Below are 27,702 nucleotides of genomic sequence, written 5' to 3' on the forward strand. Positions count from 1 at the left end.
AAAAAGCTAAGTCGCCTACAGCATCCCTAAATTCATTGTGCCGTAAAGTTAAGAGACCACATTTTTTGCACGCTAACGCATGCCGAAGGTTGAATGGTGACTGGTAACCATCACAAAAGTTGGCAGAGCGTTCAAGTTTTGTTATACCGGACACTCAATGCATCCCGAAACTCCTCCTCCGAAAGATCAAAATTTTCTGCAGCAATCGGTAACGCTGTCAGCCAAGCAGACAAGCTTCCTTCATTGATTCTTTTTGAGTACTGCTACTAAGCCTGATATCGTAGATGCAAAACTAATCACACACTCGGAGTTGTGCATCTTGCGCTGCGGGAGTTTGCCCATTTTATCCAAATGAACGCTCACAACTGTGCGAGGTTGACCGCACTTTCGCTCAAGTTACCACAATATGCGAACTCAGAAAATGCGGTTTTTGCCTCACCTCAGAGTTTTTAAGTGCGTAAGCTTTACACCAATAATCAAGTGTGCGGAATCTACTGTGCTCCTGAACTGCCCGAATCACTCGTACCATACTAAAGGACAACCATTGAACTGGGTAAGCTTCCATTCAGGCAATGGGTCTTTCCTGGTTATGGAAAAAATGACGGCTAAGTCTTCAAAAGTTACATGCTCAGATTTGAGAAAAGATTATGGAGGAGACGGGTGAGTGGAATCGGTTGGAAATGTTTGCACATGTGCGTAGACTGGAATTTGAACAGGCTGTTGGAAGCCAACCGAATGTGTTGACATACTTTGAGGTGCAGTATAAAATACAGCGACATCGCATGGGAAAGGTGTGAAATTATTGATGCTTAAAGGCCCAGCATTTTGCATTTCATTGTTACAAAAAGACACATCCAAAAACTGACTAGAAACAAGCACCTTGTGTGACATTCTAGATTGGTAGTTGAAACCAAATGATGATGGTTGTGTGCTTGAAGGAAACGTTTGGCTTTTCAAATTAACGAAAACAAATGCATCCGAATTAAATGCGTAGTTTGAAGCAGCTCTTTTTACAGTCATCGACGGTCGAATGAAAGATTTTCTTTGAGAAAAGATCTGTTTTATTACCTTATTGGAGCTTAAAGGGTCGGAAGACAGCGGAACACTTTGTATACATGACAGTACAACCGCTGAAAGTTGAGAAACTACCAACAAACTGCTTTGTGTACGAACAAAAAAGCCAGGTGCTGTTGTTGCCACCCCAAAGAATGGTACGTTACCTTGAGTCGCCGTGAAAACCATACCAGCAAAATTTGAATCAGCTGAACTAAACAGAACTGATGAGCTGACTATCGAAGGTCCAGCCTTAAAGCCTGGGTTTATCAGAGCTACATTTGCAATCTTCGGTGTTTTTTTGTCAATTCCATCAGCATTAGGCTTGCCGCTGGCCCCTGAAAATTGAGTAACAGCTGGTAATTCAGACTTGTGAGTATCGTCATCGGTTTTCTTGAGGTCGTCTTGAAATTCAATTTCAGCTGTTTTGGCCTTCGGAAGCTTTTTTGTTCTTTTCAGCTAATTTTTGAATTGAAGTCTACTTTTTTCTCTAATAATATGATATTGCAGTTCCTCTTTGTACCTCAACAATTTTTTTTTATACTCCAACTGATTTTGCTCCATTTCTCATTCTATCTTTTGATGATGAGCTTACATTTTCCTCCTCTCTAATTCCAGTCTGTCTTGCTCTTCTCTCATTTTCCAAATTACCTCATTTTGCCTTTCTGTCTCATCTTTTTGCAGATTAGCAACATCGTTTTTCCACGTTCTTTCTTTCTTTTTGGCGGTTAATTGAACTCGTCTTAGATCTCATCGTATGAAAAAGACTAGATCGTAGAGACACAGCTGTTAGAGATCTTGCTGGGACTTTTGATCGTTAGGATTAGCTTCAGTGTCAGCATCTGAGGACATGCAATCAAGGTAAGACCTGATGTTGGATCATTTGTTCATTCACACCAAATAACTGGCGTAAATACGCTCCCAAATCAATTAAAAGCTTGCTTGGTCATGACAAATTTTCGCAAAATTCGTCAAAGCTTCATTCCTCGAGATCGTGTTTTCAAATACACATTAGCACTTTTCTACCACAGTCTCAACTCTCACACTTCTCTTCTTAGCCTCTTTTGCCTTTTCCACGGAGCTATGAGTGTCAAACAACTTGTGTTCTTTTTAATTTGTCTCGCCTCATATAACTTTTTAATTTCAGCTGGAAGTTTTTCAGTTATAACTAAACAGTTATCTGGAAAAGAAACTCAACTGAAATTGGGTTTTTGTATACCAATACTTGCCGGTTTGTTCAGGGCACGGCACTACTAATCAGCTAATAGTTTGTGTTGGTTTCTTTCTTCCTTTTTTAAATGTGGGATCCAGCAAACCATGACTAGAGGTACCAACAACTACCGTGAGGGAACCAGTGATGGAAAATTTTCAGGACACGAATTGCTTGATATAAGGCTACAGGTCTGTAGAAATTAGAACTGGACGAGTTTCAAAGACTCGTTCGCTAATTTTGAGATTTTTTTTTAGTGTTTCGTGTTTTTTTCAACATCTATCAAAAAATTTTCTCGATGTTTTTTGGTGCCGCGTCATGTTATTTCGTTATTATCATCACCGTGGCAGTTTTTAAAGTTTTGCCAAACTAGACCAAAAATTTGAAAATTTTTCATTTCTGGAGTTATTGTTTGTTTCCCAATGAAACTACGTGGACTTTATGACTTTTTGTGACATTTTTCGATTTTTTTTGTTTGGGTTGTTTTTTGTAGTGTTTTTGGTCGGTTTTTGATCCATGTAGGTTATAGGGATTGGCTACTAGGTTCCAGTCAGAGTAGGTCACCCTAATGACTATAGTTTATTATTCAATTTATAAGAACCCAAATTTTCAAAAAAAAATTTTTTGTGTTTTTAGCAAGTTGGTTTTATGACAATATTGTGATTTTTATAACAATATTGCCACATTTTTGCTGTCTGTTTTCAGTGATATACTTTCACTGCAACAATTCATAAAAAGTTAGAATATACAGACAAAAAAAACTAAAGTTTTGGATCGGTCCAACAAGTTTTCTGTTGAGCTGGCTTACCTATCAGTCGTCAAACTCCGATTGCAGTCTTTCGACTTCACGTCCACGTAGTTGCTTCCAAACCATAACAACTCACACCTTCATGGGATATTGGAGGTGGACCATTGAAATTGCTCAAACACTTGACCCCACACAATGATATATACTCCGAACGCACTGGAATTATGTCGCCCAAACGTTTCCCCTTACAACTATTGTCTTGGCAACTTGATCTGATCACTCGGCTGTTGAGGCTGGTGGAAGGTTAGGCAGTTATGTAGGCCTCTAAGAGTGAGGTCGCTCTTTGTTGACTGAAGTTGAATATCGTGGTGAAAAGAGTATCTGCAGCGTGGAGGATGGAACCACTCCACCGTTCCGTTTTTCAGGAACCTGCTTTGGCTTTCAATGTTCAGTGTTCGAGTAAATGGAAAGAGAGCCACGGGATACAAATGCAAATTTCGGGGTCGCGGCACCAAATAGTGACCGCGCTCAACTCAAAACTCTAAAATATTTGTGCCAAAACAACAAAGGTATAGCCAAATTGAATTAGTTCAACCAGAATTAACCAGACGTCATAAATTGCAGAATTTGTTGATATAAACGGATAAACGTTTTTTAACAATGTTTAACAAATCGGCACATTCACGACTAGAACGTGTTATGATTAGCAGCCTTTTGTGATACGTTTTATTTCACATACAGACGGCAAAAACCTGCCAGACAAGGTCAATCTTTTTAAATTAGTTTTTGTGGTTTATACATTTTGGTTTGGGTAAACACATTGGTTTTTCGGAAGCACGAACCTAGGCCAAACTGGTCTGATCTATGTCCAGGCTTTGTTCTAGAAATCTTGCCCAAATGGTCTTAATTTTGTTCAATTTTGTATTCTGGCTTATGGAAGGTTGTTTGCGTGGCAACACAGTGTGTTTTCGACAACAACATGTTCGAAATTAAAACTTGCTTCATAGTTTTGCCAGATCGAAATATTTGCAAATGTTTTAAAGGAGTTACTACCTTGAAAGCGACAAAAAAGAAACCCGCTGAAACTCTCAGATTCATTGCCAAAACTACTTAGGGCTTTGTCTCGATATACAAGAACTCCATTTTTTCATTAATTCAGCACTCTTTCTTATTTGTCATGGCAATTTGAGAAAACCTTCTCGAAATTGGTTTCTTCAACTTGCCTAGCATAATATAATTTGCTGGTGGGGAGGAAAGCGAAATAAGAAATTAGATCAAATGTTAACTTCATTTCTTCCCCTTCTGTAATGCAGAACTTCTTTTTTCATCGCAGTTATGCGTTCAGATACATGATAGAAATCTTAAACCTATGAAGGAGAAATGTTTTCACGATACTTAATTTGCTCGCCATGCAAAGTATCGTTTACTTTTTTCTTTTCCTCAACCTGCGAAATTTCAATATGAGCCAAACTGGCGTGCATACTAATTAGGCCCTAATTAACATATTGGATCTTCATAATTAACCTAGCACAACCCCGAGGTTGGGGATCGGGGGGGTTATGGCTTTACTAAAAAGAGCCGTCTCATTAGATTATGGCAGTAATTCATTAGATATTCAACTTCAACACTAAAACACGGAGATGTTTTGGGGTTTTGAAAAGAGCTAGCAATTAATAATCAACCTATTAGGTTCTGAACTTATTCAGCACGTGTTTTTTTAATTTATTTTTTTATTTCAGAAACCTTAGCTAGCTAAAGATCTAACTACTATTTTGTGAGATACAGTTTTTCAAGTGTCTTTTTGATTTGTGTTGTACAAATTTAGATTCTTTGAAAACTTTGAATAGAGAAAACTTAGATTTGCATTTGTGCTTAGATTAATATTAAATTTCGATTTTTGCGCAAAAGTATTCAGAAAAACAGTTGGAAGAAAAACAGTTGGAAAAACCAAACATTGAAAAGGAAACTTGAAAAAAAAACATCTAACGATTTAGCCCAAACTAACCAAGCAGCAGCATTGTATAGTATAACATGCACGAGGGGGCAGCTCTATTAGGCGAAAACCCCATTGGGCGAACTTATTTTTATATGAGAATAAAATGGTATGTCACCTGCCATATTGAGAACTTTGTCTTTCACATTAAGCCCCCCTTACAAATTATAGCCGCATCATTAAGATATTTTACTGTGGTGCGACTATAATTTGTTAGCAACTAGCTGGTTACAATGAAAAAATTTATAACAGAAGTTTTTTTTTCAATAACGGGTATAAATTCGGTATAAACTAACTATTTTTCTTCTTAGCTAGCCACTTTGAATTTCGCCTAATTGGGTTTTCGCTTAGCAGATAAAGCAGCTCCCATGCACGACACCACGAAGTCGTTCGATGAAGATGAGAAGGAGGGTAGCAGGAGAGAGACCTTCAGGTACCTCCTCTTCTTCGCCACCGAGACACTCGGCTTCATCGCCGCATTCCTCGTCATATACTGGACTGCGTACCAACTAGGCCACACTCTTTTCCAGTTTATTATACCAGTAACTTTTCCCCATTTAAAGCTTCCTCCAGCCGGCTCTTTTCCAGCCCCCCTCCCCCTCTTTGGTTTTTTCTGAAACTCATTTGATGAAAATCTATTTAAAATGAGTTTTCATGTTATAAACTGCGTTAAAACGTGTCAGTCTAACAAATGATTAAATTATTACAACATTTGGAACCTGATCTAAACTACATTTTATGATTGGATAAATTAGATATTTTACCAATGTAAAGTATTTAATATTAACCAATCATGATCCATCTAACTAACAACCCACTTATTTGTAAGTGCTGAAGTTACTTGTAATTTCAGCACCAGAGAGATTTGAATTTAACTTAGAAATTAGTTGGACTCTCCCGAGCACTTCAGCAGCCGCAATAAACCAGTATACCCTAGATCTATTGAGCCTAGCAGAGACTAGTTAAACAACCTGAGACTAGATAGTATAAGAGTAAGATTAGGATCGGTATTAGACTAAGAAGTTGCACGAATCTATCCGGCCGAAAATAAGATAGCGTGACGAGCAGACGGTGTACCCTATCCGAAATTACTCTATGAGTTATACACTCCAGTCCTAACTCATCTGGTGCGACCATAAGTCTCGAACAAGACCTTAATAGCTTAGAATTAACCAAAATAGATTAGAAATTAGACAAAAACATTTACAAAATGTTATACGACAATAATTTAATCGAAATGTCTCTACGACTCAATAGATCAGAGCCAATATTCCGAACCATAACAGAACTACCCGGAATTGGAAGAAGACCTCGAACCAGAGACGACATACGACAAAGTAGAAACTTGCCATATAGCTATATGATAGTTAGGCAAAAACCAGAACAAACTTTTATATTTAGAATACTACTGGCAATGAATTTAGATTTTCATTTGCAAACATAAAACCTTGAAGTTATTCTTCAAAATCATTTCAGGCGCTAAACAAAATTATTAATATACAATAACGATTGATAAAAAGATCTAAGATCGTTTTCCTAAAACTCTGCAGTAATATACAAAACATGTTTGAAAAATATTTATTGAAAAATAAAAAATAAAAATTAGTAGCATGACAATAAATGGTTAGTAATCATAAATCATCCTGTTGTTCCAGCTCCATCACCTAAAACATAACAGCAATCATAAACCCACTAATATCATCAAAACACTAAATCTTTCCTTTACACACATTTAAAATTTTATTAAAACTTAAATTCACTTAATTTTAAAACCAGATCATCAAGGCTTATCCTTGGATCTTAAATCATTTCCTACTTAATTAAATTTCAAATTTGATCATCAAGGCTTATCCTTGGATCAAACAGAACAACTTTGTTCTCCCCCACCCACTTAATTAGTGTCTAACGACCTCAAACGTCGATTCACTACCCAACCCTTTCTAAAGACCTAAGACTAATAGAAATTTTTAAACAAAACTAATCATTCAAATTAGGATAAACAGTGAAGAACTTCGGTTATTCATCCTTCACTTGACCCCCCCTCTTAACAGACCCAGGATAAATCTTAGACTTAGTAAGTTTAAAATAGTATCTAACGAACTACTCGCGTTCTAATTATACCTGAACCTTGTGGATCGATTTACTATTCTCCAACCCTTGAACACAATCACTACCCCTAAGTAAGATTAAGTAAGTTAACACCTTAACTTATACTAGCCACGAGAAAGTAAAAAATCATTCTTCGGAATCGATATACTTTTCTCTCCAACCCTGAACAAATAGACCCAGGTTAAGCTAACCAAAAAATCGTAAGAACTAACAGTTTAGGAAAATAGAAATCATTTAACAACCTTTTGAATCCGTCATCCTAAACCTTATGTCATTTAAAAACCTAGGAAATAAACAAACAATCGTTTTACACAATTGTGAAATAGATAACAAAAAATACGACCTTGTAATCACACCTCATACACAAACAGTTGGATACATTCGAACAAAACGACAAACACTAAAAAGAAAAATAATAACGAAACAAAGACAAATAACACGAAAAAGATTTTCAAAAAATCGAAACGCATTTTCAGAATCAGAAACCAACAGTTTAGACGCACTTTACAAACTAAAAGAATCAATAGATAAAAATTGCCCACTTCACGATCAATTATATTTTTCTGACTCAGAAACAACTTCAAATTCATCAAAAAGAGGAAAAAGAAGAATAAAAAAGCAGTATAAACACAAACCAGTACATTTATACAATTGGAATCAACCAATTCGACACATTAATAATTACATATTAACAGTCATCGAACGAAAAAATGAGCTCAACGCACACCCCAGGTGACGAAACCCCAGATGATGATGAAATCTTTCCTTTTATAATAGATGCAACCACTGATAGTGGACGGCATATATTTTGCAAAAATTTACTATTAAATTTATTTGAACCCGGAATCAGTCCATGTAAAACAGAGTTCCCAGATGTAAAAATCAAAAGACAAATCATAGACCACTACTTAAAAGATATATGCAACATAACACAACAGTATGGAATCTACTCCATAGAATTCACCTCACCAAACCATAATAATGGAAAATATACAATTCAAACAGACGATCTTGATTTAGAATTTTCAAAAGTTTTTTCAGAATATATAAAAAGCATCCAATATCATAACTCACAAAGAGCAAACTCCATATTCACCAATGAAGTTTTCGCAATAATATATAGTTATATTTCGATATTAGAAAACGAAATCCCAATAACAAATGTCTCACCGACAGAAACATCTAAACATTTAAGAGTACGACATGAAATCACACTACTCTCTAGTTATTTAAACATCATTAAAGAAAATTTCACGAAAGACGACGTTTCACAACATACAAAACACGATCTACAAAAAATTTTGGCATGGTTCATAATAGATTATTTCACACACAATATTGATTTAATTGCACAAGCAAGAAAAAATTTTAGACCCCAAAACTCGAACGATGATACCGCTATCACAGAACAATCAGATTATGTTTGGGCCCCCGAATGGTCTCATCCCGCATTTATAAGCTTCCCACAATCAATCTCAAGTCAAGCAATAAGTACGATATCTTACATAAGAGATTATGTAAAAATAATACCATTCACCATTGATGCAACACCATTAAACTATAATACATTTTTGCCCGATACACAAAATAATAGTTTAAACTCTACAGTCATACACAATGAAAACCTCAATGGAACTAGGAATCTTACTCAACAAGATATCCAGACACCATCACACTTCATAAATGAAGAAATTGTACACACAACAACTACACAACAAAGTATTTCACCAATACGCCCAAATTTAACAACAACAAGAAATACAAATCCTTCACAAACACAGGTAACCTTACAATCAACCGTTAAACCTTCGGTTGCCCCTAAATATTCACATATGGATTACCAAACATACAGACCCATGACAATACCATCAAAAACACGCAAAACATTCACTAGAAACAACTTTACAGACCATAATTATAATTATACACATCCATCAAAAACATATAATCAACCACAAAGAAATTTTAACCAATATACAAGATCTCGAAATTGGGATAACCCAATGACCCAACCTAATTCAATAAATTTCCAAACAAATCCTCCACAGGATCACAGTGAAAATTACCCATTTTTTCAACAAAATAAAAATAAAAAACAGACATCTTATCAAATGGATTATTTATCCTCAGATGATGATTTCTTACAACCAGATATATTTGCACCAAATACTCAAGAATATCGTAGACAAGGAATACAGAGAACACGTACAAATCATAGAAATTTTTCTCCACAATCAATAGATGCACAACATCAACAACCAATTCAACAACAAAATCTAATTAATACACAATCTTTTCAACCAATTCAACAACAAAATCCAATGACTGCACACTCGTATCAACCATCACAAATGCAAAATGAAATACCACTCCCATATTATCTCCAACAACATGAAATAACAAGAAACCAACTTTCAAATTTTTCTCAAATGCCAAATGCAGCAGAATCATTACAAATGACAATGAATCCATACCTTATGGGTGGATCATCAATAACATCAAACAAACCTTTAATGGTTTTCACAGAAACAGACCCTGAATACTCTGTAGAAGATTATTTAAATGCAGTAACAGCAAACCTGATTTTAAATATTGGACCTGAACCAATTAATACGCCACTACATCAAAACTGGATACATCGACGCACAGCGTTAATACAAACAACCTTAGATGGCGCAGCCCAAAAATGGTTTTCAGTACTACCTCTAGAAATAAAATCAAACTGGAAAAGGTTTACACAGGAATTTTCAAAAATGTTTGACTCCGAAAGAAACAAACAACAACAAAGAGTTTTATGTAATGAAATTCGCAGATTACCAAACGAAACCATCAAGCAATTAGCAGTACGAATCGAAACACTAGTTCGAAAAGCATATTCACTAAATACACACGACTATAAAAACACAAAGATGACAGAAATCTTAATGATGACCTTAACACCACAATTAAGGAAAATAGCAATAAAAAAGATAGCATCCCATCCTTCTTCAATTCGAGAACCCGATTTAGATTTTCGAAAACTAGTAGACAAATTAGAACAAGCAGAAATCACGATGAAACTAGAAGAAACGGAAAATCTGAAATTACAATACGTTAACAGAATTGAAACGACTCCCACTAATATTAATAATATACAGGAATCAGAGACAGACCTCGTTGAAAAAATCACTGAAATACTCAATATTTACGAAAAGAACCCAAACTTTAAAGGCAAACCATCTTTCAAAAAATGGTGTAATTATTGCCGACGATACGGACATAGTATTTCCGAATGTAGACAAAAACAGCAAGACAATCAAAATAAACCTCAAAAATATAAAGAACCAAATAAATCATTCCATCAATACATGAAAAAAGATCAAAACCTACCGAACAAAACAGTCTACAGCAACAACAGTTCAGGAAAACCACTCCCGAACAATACAAATTATACAAGAAATCAATCACCATATAACTCAAGTTATAGAGGAAGATCACCAGAACGAAGAAACACGCATAATTCATCACAAAATCACTACAATAGACCAAATAGTCGAAATAACTACTCCAGATCACATTCAAATACACAACGATTTGTTTCTAGAACTAATTCCCAATCAAGAAATAACTACTATCCAAACAACCAATCACGAAATTCATCATACAATAGGAATAGAAACTACTCCTATAATCGAAATAGAAGTTATTCAAACAACCGAAACCAGAATTACCCGAACAATCAATCAAGGAATAACTCATATAATAGATCGAACTATAACAGACCAAACAATAATTACCAAAACAGATCGCGAAATAATTCACAGAATCGACACTCAAGTTATAATAATCGTTATAGAAATTATTCCCAATCACCACACCGGAATAATAATAACTATAATAATTCTAATAATCGCCACAGAAGTAGTACACCTAAACATCAAAGACATATTAATCAAGTACAATCTAATCCAGAAACAACATCAGACCCTCCAGGTATTGATGACACAGTAACTGATACGTTACAACTCAATCAAATAAACTGTACATCATCAGATTCAGAAAGTGATACTGAAAACACTCTTTCTATCAATATGATAAAAGTCGAAAATGACTATGAATCTGTCATATATGAACAACCTTTTTCATCACACATATATGAAAATCAATCAGAATTTCTTCAAAATTATTACACTACACCCATAAATTCCACACCAACGACGCAAGAAACAAATGAGATTAACACTACAAATCAAACCAATAAAAATATCAAAACAAAATGCTGGAATACAAACCACATTTATCAAAATATACAAAAAGAACAACCCAAAGAAAAAATTTGGACAATACCATTTCTCTTAGAAAGCCCAAGAAATAAAGAATTTCAACCACCAGACCTTGAAATAGATTTTTTAATTGATTCAGGAGCAGAATCAAACATAATAAACATCCCCACATGGAATGAAATAAAAACTTTACACCCAAAGCTAACACCTCTTGAAACCTCCAGTAAGTTAGCAACAGCACAAGGATCAACATTGATAAACTACGGAAAAATCCAATTATTTCTCCTCCCCACCAGAACAATGGAGCAAAGCAAAATTTTAAATAAGCCATTTAAACAAATATTCCATATCACTGATATTAAATATAATATCATTGGAATACCATTTATTTCGAAGTATATACCAACAATTAACATCCTAAATAGTAAAATATTAATCAAAGATAAATATACAAAAACAAAAGAAACATCCTTAACATTTTTTCAAAGATTAAATAAACAACCACCATTCTTTTCAAAATTCTACCCGATATTTAACCAACAAAGAAAACACCTAAAACCACTATCAGGAAATATCTATAATTTTTCAATCAAACAAGTTCACCAATATGATAAAGAACAAAACAAACAAAAATTTTATATGTCAGATTTTGAATTCAAACCTATTCACAAATTTTTCAAAATCACAATCTCATCCATAAAATATTTGAAAAATTCGAATTCAGATATCATTTCCTTACATGTCTATAACAACACACCTTACCAAGTAACATTACCTTTAGGACTTTTAGGATATTGTGAAACCAACGCTACAATATCACCAATACACGAAAAAGCCTATCGCGTAAATAATATACTCCAATTACTAGATATTTGCCAATCTACAATTCTTAATGAAGAATTATCTATAAATAATATAATAAGTAACGAAAACAGAAATACGGATTATTTCACAAAAACTCCATATTTCAAACCTACATTCAACATAAGTAACTACACAGAGGACCAACAGAAATTTTTAACAATGTTTAATTTCCAACATTTACAAATAACACAAGACGAATTCGAAAAGTTAGCCAAACAGCTAATTAAATATTCATCAGTCTATGCAACATCAAAATTCGATGTTGGAAAAATCAGTTCATCACTACATCTCCCGTTAAAACCAGACGCAGTTTTCAAAAAACAGAGAGCAAGTAAAGTACCAATTCACTTACATGATAAAGTGAACAGATTACTCGATATTTTAGAACAATACAACATTATATCACCAGTTAATAAAGAAGAACAACCAAAAGGGAACACATTTATCAACCCCGTTATCATTCTAGCTAAAGGAGAATCATTAAAAATCGTTCTCGATGCTAGATACCTCAATTCACTTATAGATGAATCAAAATGTAATTGGCCCATTGAACCAATACAAGTTATTTTAACAAAAATAAACGGCAAATACTTTACAACCGCCGATATGAATAGTGCATACAATCAAATGCCACTAGATGAGCAATCACGACGTTTAACACAATTTGTTATCGGAAACCAACAATATGAATTCAACCGCTTATTCTATGGAATATCCATAGGACCAGCAGCATTTTCAGCTTTTATGAGCAAAATTTTTAGACCACTAATACTCAAGAAAAACGCAATCACCTATTTAGACGATGTTTTTATGCAATCACAAACAAAAGACGAGATGTTCAATGTTTTAGAAAAATATCACCAAATACTTCAGAACGAAAATCTGAAGGCCGCCCCCGATAAATCACACTTCTTTTTGACAAGAGTTAAATTCTTAGGACATAATATAGAAAGAAAAACAATCACTCCATTGAAATCACGCATTGACGCTATTCAAAAACTTCAACCACCAACAAATAAAAAGAAAATCCAAGAATTTCTTGGAATGTTAAACTTTTTAAGTAAATATGTTTATAAAATGCAATTATATCTACGACCATTTTATAACATCCTTAGACAACAAAATAATTTTGAATGGAACACAGAACATCAAACACGATTTGAAGAAATAAAGAAACTTTTAACTGAACAAATTTCAAACACAATTCCAGATTCAAATCAACCATTTTATGCAATGTGCGATGCTTCGAACTTTGGCATCGGTGCAGCACTATTACAATCACATAATGGTACAAATAAAATGAACCTCATATCAGCAAATTCTCGATTATTCACTCAAGCAGAGCTACGACTCTCAACTCTAATGAGAGAATGTACAGCCATAATATATACACTGACAGAATATGAATTTCTGATACTTGGATCAAAACACCCCACAGTTTTATTCACAGACCATAAACCAATCATCTTTCTCTTTACACAAAAATCTAACCCAAACCACCGAGTTTACAGATTTCAACTAATTCTAATGAAATTTCCAAACTTACATATAGTTTGGACTGCAGGAAAAAATCTTGCATTACCAGACACCTTAAGTCGAAATACACCACCTGAATTACTTACACGAAAAACAACAGTTGAAATACCCAAAAACATAAAATTCTACCTTGCAGAAAACGAAACATCACCCCGATTGGAATGCAAATATGCAGTAAAAACTGATATTGAACAATCACAAATAAATAGTTTACAACATTTGCCACTTTATTTAGATTGTCAAAATAATCATTATGAAGTTGATCTACTTGGAACATCAACTTTCAAACCAATCCCATATTCTCAATGGATAAAAAATAACACCCAACAAAAACGAACAAAACAACACCCACCTAAGAAAGACCATTTTCCACTAATTGAAACAGAAAATTTAACTGATAAAATAAATTTATCAGGACCACAAACAAATGATTCAAAATACACAATAAATCAAGTTTTTGACCTCCACGACCCACTTGATACAATACCCTTATCTAAATTCGAAATTGAAAACAGTTTTCTCCCTCCAACAGAAACAATTACAATTTCAACACTGAAACAATATCAAAATCTTGACCCGATAATTAGACAACTAAAATCATGGCACAAATATAAAACTAAACCTGTCAAGGCAGATTCAACCATTCTAGGAAACAAAACACTCCTCCGATACTTTCGCAAATTTAACAACACAACAATTAACGAAAATACAGACCTTTTAGAGTATAACCTGAATGAATCTACAGTTCCCTGTCTCCCTTTAAGTATGATTCTTATAGCTTTTAATATTTCACATACACAAAATATTAAAGGACACTCTGGATCAGAAAAAACATATTCAAATTTTATACAAAATTTTTACTTCCCAAATGCACCAATTTGGATAAAAGTACTATGCAATGATTGTATAGTATGTCAACTAAATAAACCTTACCCAAATCAAAAACAAATAGCACAAAAACAAGATTTTAAAGGACAAAGTTTGTACTTTAATCATCGTATCTCATTTGATACCAAAGGACCAATTTCACCCTCATCCGAAGGAAACTCCTACATTATGGTAATTGTTGACGCATTTACACATTATGTAGCACTTAACCCAGTACCACATTGTAACGCTTATTACGCGTACACAACACTCTATGAACACTGGATAGCAAAATTCGGACTACCAGAAATTTTAGTTACAGACAACGGTACAGAATTCATAAATAATGAAATTATCACACTATGTCATTTATATAACATTAAACACAAACCACGTACATCTCATGCACCTTGGACAAACGGCTTAGTCGAAGGTATGAACCGTTCATTACAAGAATATCTTAGATGTATCATCAACGGAAATGATACAAAATATACCGAATGGTCAGCAGATGTAAAATTATTTCCCTTAGCATATAATTCACAAATTACGACAACTTTAGGAATGTCACCATACGAAATGGTTTTTAACCAAAAGCCACGCAAACCAATAATGTTTACAGCAAATTCTCATAAAAACGCACAAGGTTATTGTCAACCAAATAAAGACTCAATTTGTTATAACCTACCTTTACATACACACGATGAAGATCATTTTCATCACCCACAAATTCTTAAACTAGCCTCCGGTACACACACCGAATGGATTCTAAATAGAGATAAAAAACACAATGAAATTTTTCAAAAAATAACAAAAAAGTTATTACAAAGACAAAACAATAATGAACAAATCAATTCACGTTTTACACCAGCCTCCGAATTAAAAATTGGAACATTTGTTTTAATACCTAATTTTAATACTCAAAAGGGAATTTCTAAAAAATTACAACCCCTTCGAAAAGGACCATACCAAATAATTGCAAGACCCACTGAGGTCACATATAAAATTACCGACTCAAACAAAAAAGAAATCGTTCAACATCGAAACAACCTATTACCTTATTACCCAAAAGAATACGCACTCCGCGAATTAACTCAATTATATTCTTTCACAGGATTAAAAATCATTCAAAATGAACCACATCTGAAAAACACAGAACAAAATGATAACCCCACCGAAAATCAAAACACAAAACCAACCGCCACCAAAAACAATACACAAAACCATAAAGAATCCCCAAAACAAAGAAAAAATAGAAAAATGACCGAACAAAGAATACCCCAAGAACAAATCGACAAATCAGAAAATCGAAAAACAACAAGACTCCGAAATCAACCACGTAAAAACTATAAAATATTCATCCCCCAATCTAAAATTTTAAAGAAAGTGGAATTTCAAAAGTAATTTTAACATTATACTTCACAACCTTGAAACCTCCGAAACATTTTTCATTTACATTTTTCAAAATAACATGCTGACAAGTACGCAATAATTCTAGTTCAAAATAGACCAATAGGATTCATCCAATCCGTCACTTTCTCTAACTCAAACTAAGACCAATTAGACGAATAATATAGAACTCCAGGCACATCTATAACTATAACTTTACGACCTCCAGGTCAAAAATAAGCAAACCACTCCAACTTGACAACTAAAATAAATATCACCATAATACCATACCCCTCCCTTATCTAATAACCCAAAGATCAACAATATTTCCCCAACTCAGACCACGAATACCCCCAAAACAAATTTGTTAACTTAGCCTAAAGTAACAAAATTAACATTTTAATTAGCCTAAAGTATAAAAATCTCACCATACCCCGGATCATTTGACAAACAAAAATAAAGAAAAAGACGACCTCCCGATCACCATGAAAATTGCCCCCAACAATTTTTTACAAAACTCAACCCACTTGTCAAAAAACTAATAAATAATCCGACCACACTTGAAAATCGCCTCAAACAGCAAAAAATATTCGACCAAGAGATCATTTCTTAAATGCTCTTCTCTCAATCAGTTACTCAAATACTCATAAATCTTAAACATTTTTTTACAATACTTGAAACCTTTATAATATTTCTTTTTGATATACTTGAATCTTTTCTAATAATCCTAATCATTTTTTGTAACATTTTTTTAATTTTCTACACTATACTCGAACTATTCCTCCAACTTTCCAAAACCCTTGATTATATCCACAGGTACGATTTATACAACTTGTCTAAATGATACGAACAATTTTCAGTAGAACTGATATTTTTTTATTGTTTGTAATTTTCATAACATTTTTATCATCCCTCATTTTGACAATATGCAAATGTATAAAGAAAGCAATCATCACATTTGCCCTAGCAACAATTTTTCTAATTATTTTTTTGGAAGAATATTATAATAAACATAAACCTTCCCACTAAAGTAACAATTCAAAAATCCATCAAAAATTGCTACCCAACAGTCACAGAATCAGTCTTCACCGACATCATCCCAAGATAACCCAACACCACCTTCAACTACTCAAAATCCTCAAACATCTACACGAATTTCTTTTCAAGACAATCCATACACTTTTGAAGAACGACATGCTCGTTTATCAGAACCACTAGAACCAGTTCAACGACAAGCACCTCTAAGCGAACCAACATATAACCTATACCCAACACTACCACAAGAACTAAGTAGAATAAGAAATCCTAGTCAAAACCAAAATACAGTCGAAATAAATAGACAAATTATACATCCTCGACGAAACAGAAATTTTCAAACTCCCCGAGTTCATTTTGATATACCTCAATCCCCATCACAAAACACTCCAGAAAACCCCATTGGTATATTACCAGAAACCCCTACGCTTCTTTCACAACGTAGCACCTCAAGCCTACCATCAGATTACTTAGGTTCAACACCAACATCTGAACAAATACGTGAAAATCCCTTTAACCCACCAAACCCGGCATCACGACTACCATATTGGACAACACATTCATTTACACAAGGTGAATTAAATTTAGTCAATAATCCAATAGATATTTCTACGGATACAACAACATCCTCATCACTACCAGAAACATTATCACTACCATCAACACCATCAATAAGCCAGATTTCACCACCACCTTTTAACTTAAATTTTCCAAATAATCTCGACGCCAGATATCGAGAACAATCATCAATAAATATTCCTTTAAGACTAGATTGGAATACATTTACAGCACCTCCACCATTATTTGGACAACATCAAGAAAGTAACCGCCTTCATAACTGGGCACTTAATAGATTACAATATCGCCAAGATATTCACAACGATATCCGTGATCACAATATTCAAATACTCCAACAAAACAGTTTACAATTAAAGTTCGAAATCACAGTTAAGTTAAACAATATTACCCAACATCCCTACCCATTAAACCCACCTAACATAACAGCTCAATCACTACCACCACCGTTTATAACTACTGAAGTAATATACAAGTACGACAGATATACCAAAAACACAATTGGCTACATTACATTTTATAATCCATACTCAGGATTATCATACACATGTATATTCTAAAATTATTAATTTTTCTCCAACTCCTTTTTCTAGTAATCTCAAATCAAAACATAAACCCTTCCCCTCGTACAGGACCACAAGATTTATTAGTAACACATTACGATTGTGAAGAAAATGAACAAAAAACTCTACACAAATATGCAATAAATCAAGTATCACAATGTGAAACAGAACCACAAACTATAGAAACCACAAATGTAATAGCAACACTCTATTCAAAAGCCCGAGCAACAACAGTTACAGGTTATAAATTCACAGCAACATTTTCCGAAAAGAAAGTACATTGTTCACAAGTCTCGAACGGAAACAAAAAACGACTTGACCATGAATCATTCTATCAGAGTAATATAGAACGTCTTTTACATCTCAATCCCGACGATTGTAAAAATGAATTACTTAGACTAAACATCACACAAAATAAAAACTCCGAAAGAAAGTTAGTTAACTTTCAAGTTTTTTCAGACTCTGTACATCAATCACAACTTGAAAGACACCAAGGACATATAAAACTAGACGAAAAATACCCGTATAACGGCGCACACGGACGATTAACCTATGACCTACACGATAAACATTGGATACCACACATTGGTATAAATAACCCATCAAACTGCAAAGCAGACACAAAAAATAAAGGATACCAAGAAATAATGTTTTTCGATTGGAAAATACAACTCGAAAAAATACAACTAACACGAGATTTATCAGATAATACAATGATCTATCAAGGAATCCGATTACCTTGTAAAAATGATCAAGGTTATTGCGACCCTACAACGAGAACACAAGCAACAATTGTTTGGTTCCCCGAAGATACATGTACAACATTTCAAGTAGCAAGAATACACGCTCGTATGATAAAATTTCACGAAAAATACTTTATACAATCAATTCCATATGAACAAGTACATCCATCACGAAAACAAAGTACTAATTTTAGAAACATACACAATATAGAAAATAAATTGACACGTTTTCAAATATATCAAGAAACAGAACTTGCATGTAAATACAGGAATCCACTTCACAGAACACAATACTCTGAAATATTAGTTGAATACGAAAAAGGATTCGACATGACCACTGGAAAAATAAAACTTGACCCATATGCCACAGGTCATCCTCCAAACGAAGGAACATCCTATATACCAGTTAATTTTGAAAAAAGCAACGGACAACCTGGTGGACATCTAAAACCCCATGACACCAGAAGCACACGCTTACAAGAATTATCACTAATGAATACTACATATTTCGGTAATATCCACTATGATATTCATTTAGATATGAAACTAGATTATACAATTAGCCGAATTTTTCAAGAAATGTCACTCTCCGAATTAGAAACACTACACCAACTATGCGAATTAGAACGAACACAAATATTACAATCACTTGCGCTAGCAGTATTAAAAATACCCTATGCAGGATACTTATTATCTGGAAATAGATCAAATTTTTTAGACTATGAAGGAAACATCTTATGGTTTTATACTTGTACTAAAAAAGTATCACCACTATACGTTTTTGAAGATAAACGATGTTATAAAAGAATCCCTATCTTTTATAAGAATAAAGTACATTTCGTGGATACACTTTCACGAAGAACCTATTTCTGGGATACCGCAGTCCCATGTGGATCAGAAAACAGCCACAATGTAGTACAACTAAACCCTGATGAAAATAAATATTATCTTCTCACTCCATATCCCACATTAATGCAATCACTCAAAAAATTTTCACCAGAAAGCATTCGCGCTATTGCTCGAAACCCAAATATAGACTTACAATCAATAGGAATCTATTCAAAATCAGATATTCAACATCACATTAGAACACAACAATTCCAAGAATTATTAACACAAATGGACACTATACAAAGACAATCAATAGACCAAAATTTACGCAAACTTGCGGAAACCGCAGGATTTGCCGATATCTACACGCAAGACTATAGCGGATATTTTAAAGACATTAAAGATTATATATATCTAAACGGTGAAAAATACCGTCCCCAAGATATATCACCAATTAACATTTTTAGCTTTGTTACACTCAAAAATGAGATCCTCGATTTTCTAGGATGGCCCTACTACATCTTAGAAAAATTGACTATTTTATACGCAATGTTTAACTTTATTGGATTTCTTTTCTCACTTTTAAAAGGAATCTACAACACATGTGCTATACACACACAAGTAAACAGACAAGCAAGCGTAGCACGCATACTCTTTGCAGGATTTTTTGGAATCTTTTCTACATCTATAAACAAAATTCTTTTAGACGCACAAATAAAAGAATATAACACAAAAATAGCAACACGACAAAATACATACGACGAAGAACATAACAATGTAGACATAACGCCAACGGCACCACAATTACCACCCCTACCAAATAACCATCCACTATCCCTAGTCCCACGAAATTTTCGAAATTTAGCCATCACACATAATCCAAATTTTCGACTCACCACATCACAAAGTCCCATCCAACATATAATGACACACCAGTCACAAGATCATAATACTTATGAACAAATTATTGAACAACCCCATACCACCGCTTTTGAGTCTCAAAATAATCATTTTTTTAGCCCACGATGAGCCGCCAACTTGGATCACTACACCGATCAAATTCCCACCCAACCAATCTTACCTCTCCAATCCCAATAATACCACTTTTTGCTTTTCCGCCACCCGATTTTCCATCTAGTAATGTAACATCAGGCATGAATTCCGACACTAATTCACACATCTCAGTTTTATATTCCATCTCACAACTCAATAACCCGAATATTGAAACCCCCGATGAATTTGCCGACTCAGAACCATCCCCATCCAATAATTTTCATAACTCTTCTAATTTTTCTCAACCCCCTTTTCAACCCATATTATCCAATAACCCTGACCCAATCACTTCCACACCCTCTTATGCTTCCCAAGTTACCCCAACCTACTCCTCATTTCATTCTGACCAATCATCTCATTCTCCAGACACCCCCCGAATCTCCCCAGAGCTAGATAATTTTATTACCCTTCAACAACAACCCTACCACCTCCATACCCCAACAATAAACCAAATCTCCTCCACAATAAATTCATCCAACCCCCCTACCCCTACACCCTCTTCAAATTATACTGAATCATTAGCACCATCATCCACATCAACTGAATCTTCACTCAACACTAATAGAGCTTACCGCACTTTTAAAAGAAAGTTCCCCAACCATCCTTTCCCAGCAAAACCAGGAACAGCCCGTGAATACATCAACCACCCCAAGCATACTAACACAAAAGAATTTTTAGCCATCACCTTACCCTCATTCCCACAATACACCTTAAACACCCCCCACGACACTAACGAAACACGCAACTTTGTAGATGAATACGTTTTAATGCCCACTCTCTCTTGGACCTCATATTATCATTTTACTAACCCTCTTTGCTTACCTTTATCTAACACTCACATCGATATAGAGCGAAATACGGACATGCTATATCGACTCACTACACCACTAACCGCTAGACAATTTACTTACGTTGGATATAAAAAATCACTAAAAACACACACTGCACCTAGAGCTAACGAATATACACTCGAATACTATGATCACAACATCATCAGAGCTAACCAAGATCAATTCTTAGACGACGATCGCTTCGCTAATCCACAAATTACCGAGAAATTTTTCATCAAGACACCATATATATTTACACTAAACATCTTCGACCGAAAGTTTGATCACATTATTTCAGAAGCACTAACAGACACACAAGCATACGAAAGTTTTAAAGAACGCTTCCAAATATTTTCACTAACCTTACATTTCCTTGCACCACACGAAAGAGATTTACACTGCTCACACGATATTATGTTGCGCACTAAACAAACCCACACATATAGTTATTATCGCTTCATCCAAAATCACTTTGACCTACACACACCCTCTAGACAACCACACCATCGTTTTCAATTCATTAATTCCAAATACACTTCACCAGTTTTCCTAAATTTCACATATTGCATTAAAGATACTAACCTTCATGGTATTCTTCGCAATTATGATCCCATAACCCAAATGTACATCTTCTGTCCCATCACCAAGACCTTCAACGCCGAAGAATCCCGACCCTTCCTTATCCCGCACGAGTTTGTACAACCTATAGAAATCCCAATTTTAGAATTCATCCACAACACTAAATTCAATCACAAATTATATAATCTAATCCAAAACACACCTTATGAGTTTGCAGTTGGCACTGAAGAACTAACCACTATTAAGGCACTTCAATTGCTTTGGCCACTGCTTCAGACTAAAAATATCATCCGCATCTTAGCTAAACTACTAACAAATTCCGATCTCATCCACGACATCTTCCCCCACGGTTTTTTCCCCGACGACTAACAGGTAAGTATGAATTAAATGAATATTACTAACTAATTAAAATATTAAAAAACTCACCATACTTTATCCATGTTTTCTTTAGATTTTTAGCCTTCATCCGACAATCACCTACAAAAACCACAAAAGACAAATAAAAATCGCAAATTTCATCAAACAGATTTCAAAAATTCTATTAATCTCTTACACTTATAAATTTATAAATTTAATACCAATGCAGTAAATTTATTTCTAAAATTTTCCCCACAAGCAGTAAATCTAATTATGATGAAAATTTGTAACTTAAAAATTCCCCCATAACTAGCAGTAAATTTCCAAATTCTATGCAGTAAATTAATAAAATGCAAATGCAGTACTAACCTTTTGATATTCTCATTCATTCGCACAGAAATTCTATCCACACTCGCACAGCTCGCCCACGAAGAATTGCTTAAAATAATGAATATCAGTTTCAAGTTTTCACACTCAACAACTCTAACATATAATAACATGTTTCAAACCTTCCTTTAACCCGGTTGGAAAGGAATCATATACTAAACAAAACTAACCAACGCAGCTTACTAAATACCACAAATCATAGAATAACAGCATGACTAAGAAAAGGAAACCAACGGTACCCAAACCGGATTAACCCAGTTTAAAACTGGATAATTTATTCTTTTGAAGACTATTATAAAGTCTAAGAAAGAAATAATAAAACACAAAAAAGTCGAAAGACAAACCCATACCACGAACAATTTGCTTTTTGGAAAAAGGACATAACCAACAAGACATAAGAAAAACCACAACAAACCCAACATAAAACGTTGTCACATAACAGGACCCCTCATAAAAACCGCATGAAATCATACTCCCACTCCTGGCCTAACCCACCAGGAAGGACGTCCTGAGCATGCTCTATAGCCGGCCTAACCCACCGCGCTACATCCACGCTTTGTGACCACACCTCTATTTTTAATAAGAGCTACTCAAGGGTGAGTAACTCTTCAAAATAACCGAACTAAAACAAAAAGCTTTTGTGAAAACAACTAACTAAAATCATAATTAAAAAATATTAAACTAATAAATGCTTTATAAAATGTAAATTACATTATGCAATACATAGATCAGAATATAACACCAAGGACGAACATCTAAAGACAAAACGACCCCACCACACTCGAGAGAGAATGGCCAACCACAATCGATATGCCACTCACAATCACAACTCAAAGGATTTAGAGTACGACTTGACTTCGCAGAAAAGGACTTCATTGAACTAGACCAATGACCACCTCGATGTTCAAGTATACGTACAGATCCGAGTAACCAGGCATCCCCTCCACGCACAATCTCCACGCCATTCCCAAACTAGATCAGACACAAAAGAAGTTCTCCACGCAGAACAGAAAAACCTGACATAGCCAACCATTCTGAAATCAGATTTGAGTTTGTTGCAAAGACTTAGTCGTTGTCACTAGAAGACACAACGTCTTATGTCTCTAACTCCAGCTTCCTGGAACTTCTTTAACAAAGAGGAAACGGAAGAAAATGATGTTCGCCAAAAACCAACGTCCATCATCCATCCTTCGAATCGCAGAAGAACTATTCTAAAAAACTCTGTAAAACCCGGATGGGTGGAACCTGATCTAAACTACATTTTATGATTGGATAAATTAGATTTTTTACCAATGTAAAGTATTTAATATTAACCAATCATGATCCATCTAACTAACAACCCACTTATTTGTAAGTGCTGAAGTTACTTGTAATTTCAGCACCAGAGAGATTTGAATTTAACTTAGAAATTAGTTGGACTCTCCCGAGCACTTCAGCAGCCGCAATAAACCAGTATACCCTAGATCTATTGAGCCTAGCAGAGACTAGTTAAACAACCTGAGACTAGATAGTATAAGAGTAAGATTAGGATCGGTATTAGACTAAGAAGTTGCACGAATCTATCCGGCCGAAAATAAGATAGCGTGACGAGCAGACGGTGTACCCTATCCGAAATTACTCTATGAGTTATACACTCCAGTCCTAACTCACATTTCTTTCTTGCAAAATGCCGTGTGAGCAATTTTTGAACAGCTTTTTTGTAACTGTACGAGGGGGTGGGAAACTGGAAAAGAGCCAAGTTGCACACCCTATTAAGATTCCTAAATTTTGGAGACATTCTTAATTTACAATTGTGAAGTAGGCCTCTAGATGGAGATAATAACTGGAAAATATCCAAGGCGGGTTCGCCTGGGACGGAACGAAGAGTCAATTCAACTGGCATCCAGTTCTGATGGTCATCGCTTTCTCGTTCTTATTCGGAAACTCAATCATTGTATTCAGAATTTTTCACTTTCTCAACAAAATGACCTTGAAAATTATTCACACCGTCATCCACCTGATCAGCGCAGTTTGTATTATTGTTGCACTAATTGCAGTGGTCGATCAGCATAACAGGGCCAAATTGCCGAACATGTACAGTTTACACAGTTGGGCAGGAATTGCGAGTATAGCCATGTTTTTCGTCCAAATTATCATCGGCACAGTGGCGTTTCTGACTCCGATAGTGCCCGTGTACTTCAAGGCGTATCTGATGCCCATTCATAGATTTGTAGGCACTGCTAACTTTGCGATGGCGGTGGTGGCAATAATATCAGGTACATCGTGCAGCGTCAGCAAGTTCGGCAAAAATTCGTTGCATTATCAGAACCTTAAAAGTTTTTCAGTATTGAACTTTAGCTCTTTTCCAGTTTCTCCCCCCTTTCAAAATACCGAGTTTTAGGTTTGTTTTACGTGTTATTTCGGCTAAATATGTGATATTACGCTGTAAAGTATGAAGAACAAATCTGTTCACAGTTGTCAATTTGTTCACCACGCCAAATTTCATTGCATGATGACAACGTTAAATAGACTTTTCAAAATTGAATTTGAGAGAGGAGAACTGGAAAAGAGCCTGAAATTTAAATATGGGGCAAAGATTGGAAAAGAGTCAAAATTTTAACAAGTGGTGGCCAAAAAACGAAATAAATTTCAAAAAATATGAAAAAAAGCTGTGCTGGGGCTACAGTTTTTGCCTTGGGGCTAGATCGCTATGAGAAAAAGACGGAAAAGAACCCAACATTTTTTTTTGAGTTTTGACTAAAATGGGTCGTATTTGGGCTCTTTTTCCTTTTCCCCTCACCTCACACATGCATCAATTTTATGTTGTAACGAGGGGTTTTACAAGGTTAAGTAAAAAGACCAAATTTGTTTGTAATAGCCTAATTAGTCCACCTGCCACTTTTTGTAACAATCTGATAATCTGAACAAAATTTGACTAGTAAAATTTCGCTGGTGGGGGAGCCCGTATTTGTTAGCTTACTGGCATTCATTTCACTTGTAGGAATAACGGAGAAGTTGATATTCATGGGTGCGGCTGAGTACGGGAGACTGCCCTCGTACGCTGTGATGGGCAACTTCCTCGGCATCACAGTCATTCTCTACTCGGTGGGAGTGGCCATCCTCGTCATCTATCCCGATTTCAAACGAGTAGAAAAGAACAAGTGATGAACTGTTTTGACCCTTGGAGAACAGAAATAGGAAAAAAACGCCAGTGACACTTTTAAAATTGAGAAATAAAACAAAGAAAAAAGTTCAGACAAAAACATTCAAAATGTGATTCTGTATTGTTGAATCAGTTTTATAAATACAATGATGTACAACTCGTTGTACTTTTCTTATCGCTTCAGATATTAAGTCCAAGACTTCTCGTATCAAGTTCTTAATGCTCCGATTGTCCTGTATTTGGTTGAGAATTCTGAAGATATTGTTTAGTGGAAATAAAAAATGTTATCTGGCAAAAATGTCAAAAAAATTCTCCCAACGACAAAAAAAGTTCGTCAGTTTTTTCCAGTGCAATTTGTTGACACTTAACACGATTAGACTGAAATTGAGCATAAATTAGGATTTACTCGAAGTTTAAAATATTTGTGATTAATATGAAATACATCTCATGCAGTTCTTACATGCCCCTTATTAAAAAAAAACTTGCCCATTAATTCATTCCCATTAAAAAAAAAACATCTAAAAACAGCATGATTCAGCGTTTGCTTGTTGGCGATTACTCTGATGTGTTTTTTTTTCGGATTAAACTCAGTATAGAATTTTCTCCCAGCTCGAATCAGCTGAATAGGTAAGCATTCGGTTTGCGTTTCATTGGTATTTAAGCATTTAAATTTTTGTTGTAGAAAATTTGAGCAGTCAAGATTTTGGGCATTCGTTTTTTCACTATGGTACTTAAGATGAGAATCGCGAATCGCAATCTACGAAGTAGCACTTCGAAGGGGTGATTTTGAGCGTTGAGTTTTTAAAAATCCGTAGTGCATCTAATGCTCGCTCTAACAAAAACTTCAGTTTTTCCGTTTTTCTCTCTTGTGTGAGTGTTAGTACCGACGAGTTTCAATTCTCACATGTCTTAAAATTTTAAAACTAAAAAATAGCAAAAGTCTAAAACAAAAGCAAATAGCACAGAATATTCCTAGAATACTCGTTAAAAACTACAAAGGAAAACATTCCTGTTTTTTTTTCACTTGGCGTCATTTTTGTGCATGGTGAGATAGAAGGATCTGAGCGAAAACCTAAAACTCAGCCTTAGTTGATGCTCATAGTAAAACAGGCGGATTGTTAACCGAAAAATGATGAGAAAAAAATTTTATCCAATTTTTTTTCCAGTAATTTTAACAAAAAAAATTTTGAATTTCGAAGCTTTTCATTCCAAAATTGTCTGTTAAGAAATTCTAAATTGAGAAAAATTAAGAAAAAAATTTTAAAATCAAGTATAAATTTTTTCCAGGTCTTTTATATAAGTTTAGCGGTTTGTTCTTAGTTTTTTGTTCCGACCATTGAAAATGGGGAGGAACTTTGTAATCGGGTGTTTAAATTTTTTTTCTTATTTTCCCTGTTTTCTACAAAAAATCAGGTACCACAAATAAAAATTGGAGTGGTTTGAGTGATATATCAATTTAAGGCCCTTTCAGTTATGATTCGAGCGACATTAGTCGTAGATTAAATATGCTTAAGCTGACTCGTAAAAAATTAATTTTCACTGAAATTAAAATAATGTTAGGAGTTTTATTAGCGC

General features: G+C 34.7%; 2 protein-coding genes across 2 annotated transcripts in view; both read left to right on the top strand.

Annotated features, from left to right (window-relative positions):
- LOC134845710 (superkiller complex protein 8-like) overlaps positions 1-27,702 on the top strand; it is a 201,083-nt gene that overhangs the window by 80,849 nt on the left and 92,532 nt on the right. The gene's annotated exons all lie outside the window — the stretch shown is intronic.
- LOC134846664 (plasma membrane ascorbate-dependent reductase CYBRD1-like) lies at positions 24,949-26,129 on the top strand. The gene is made up of 2 exons (XM_063864049.1): positions 24,949-25,240; positions 25,966-26,129. The coding sequence occupies exons 1-2, from the start codon at positions 24,949-24,951 to the stop codon at positions 26,127-26,129; spliced, it is 456 nt and encodes a 151-aa protein (XP_063720119.1).

Source organism: Symsagittifera roscoffensis, chromosome 5, assembly GCF_963678635.1.
Source record: "Symsagittifera roscoffensis chromosome 5, txSymRosc1.1, whole genome shotgun sequence".
Lineage (NCBI taxonomy): Eukaryota > Metazoa > Xenacoelomorpha > Acoela > Convolutidae > Symsagittifera > Symsagittifera roscoffensis.

What these genes read in the sequence shown, in the direction of transcription:
- LOC134846664 (XM_063864049.1), top strand. Translation starts at nt 24,949, where the DNA reads ATGACCTTGAAAATTATTCACACCGTCATCCACCTGATCAGCGCAGTT. An exon ending in GGTGGTGGCAATAATATCAG is followed by an intron (nt 25,241 to 25,965) that starts GTACATCGTGCA and finishes TTTCACTTGTAG; the next exon opens with GAATAACGGAGAAGTTGATA.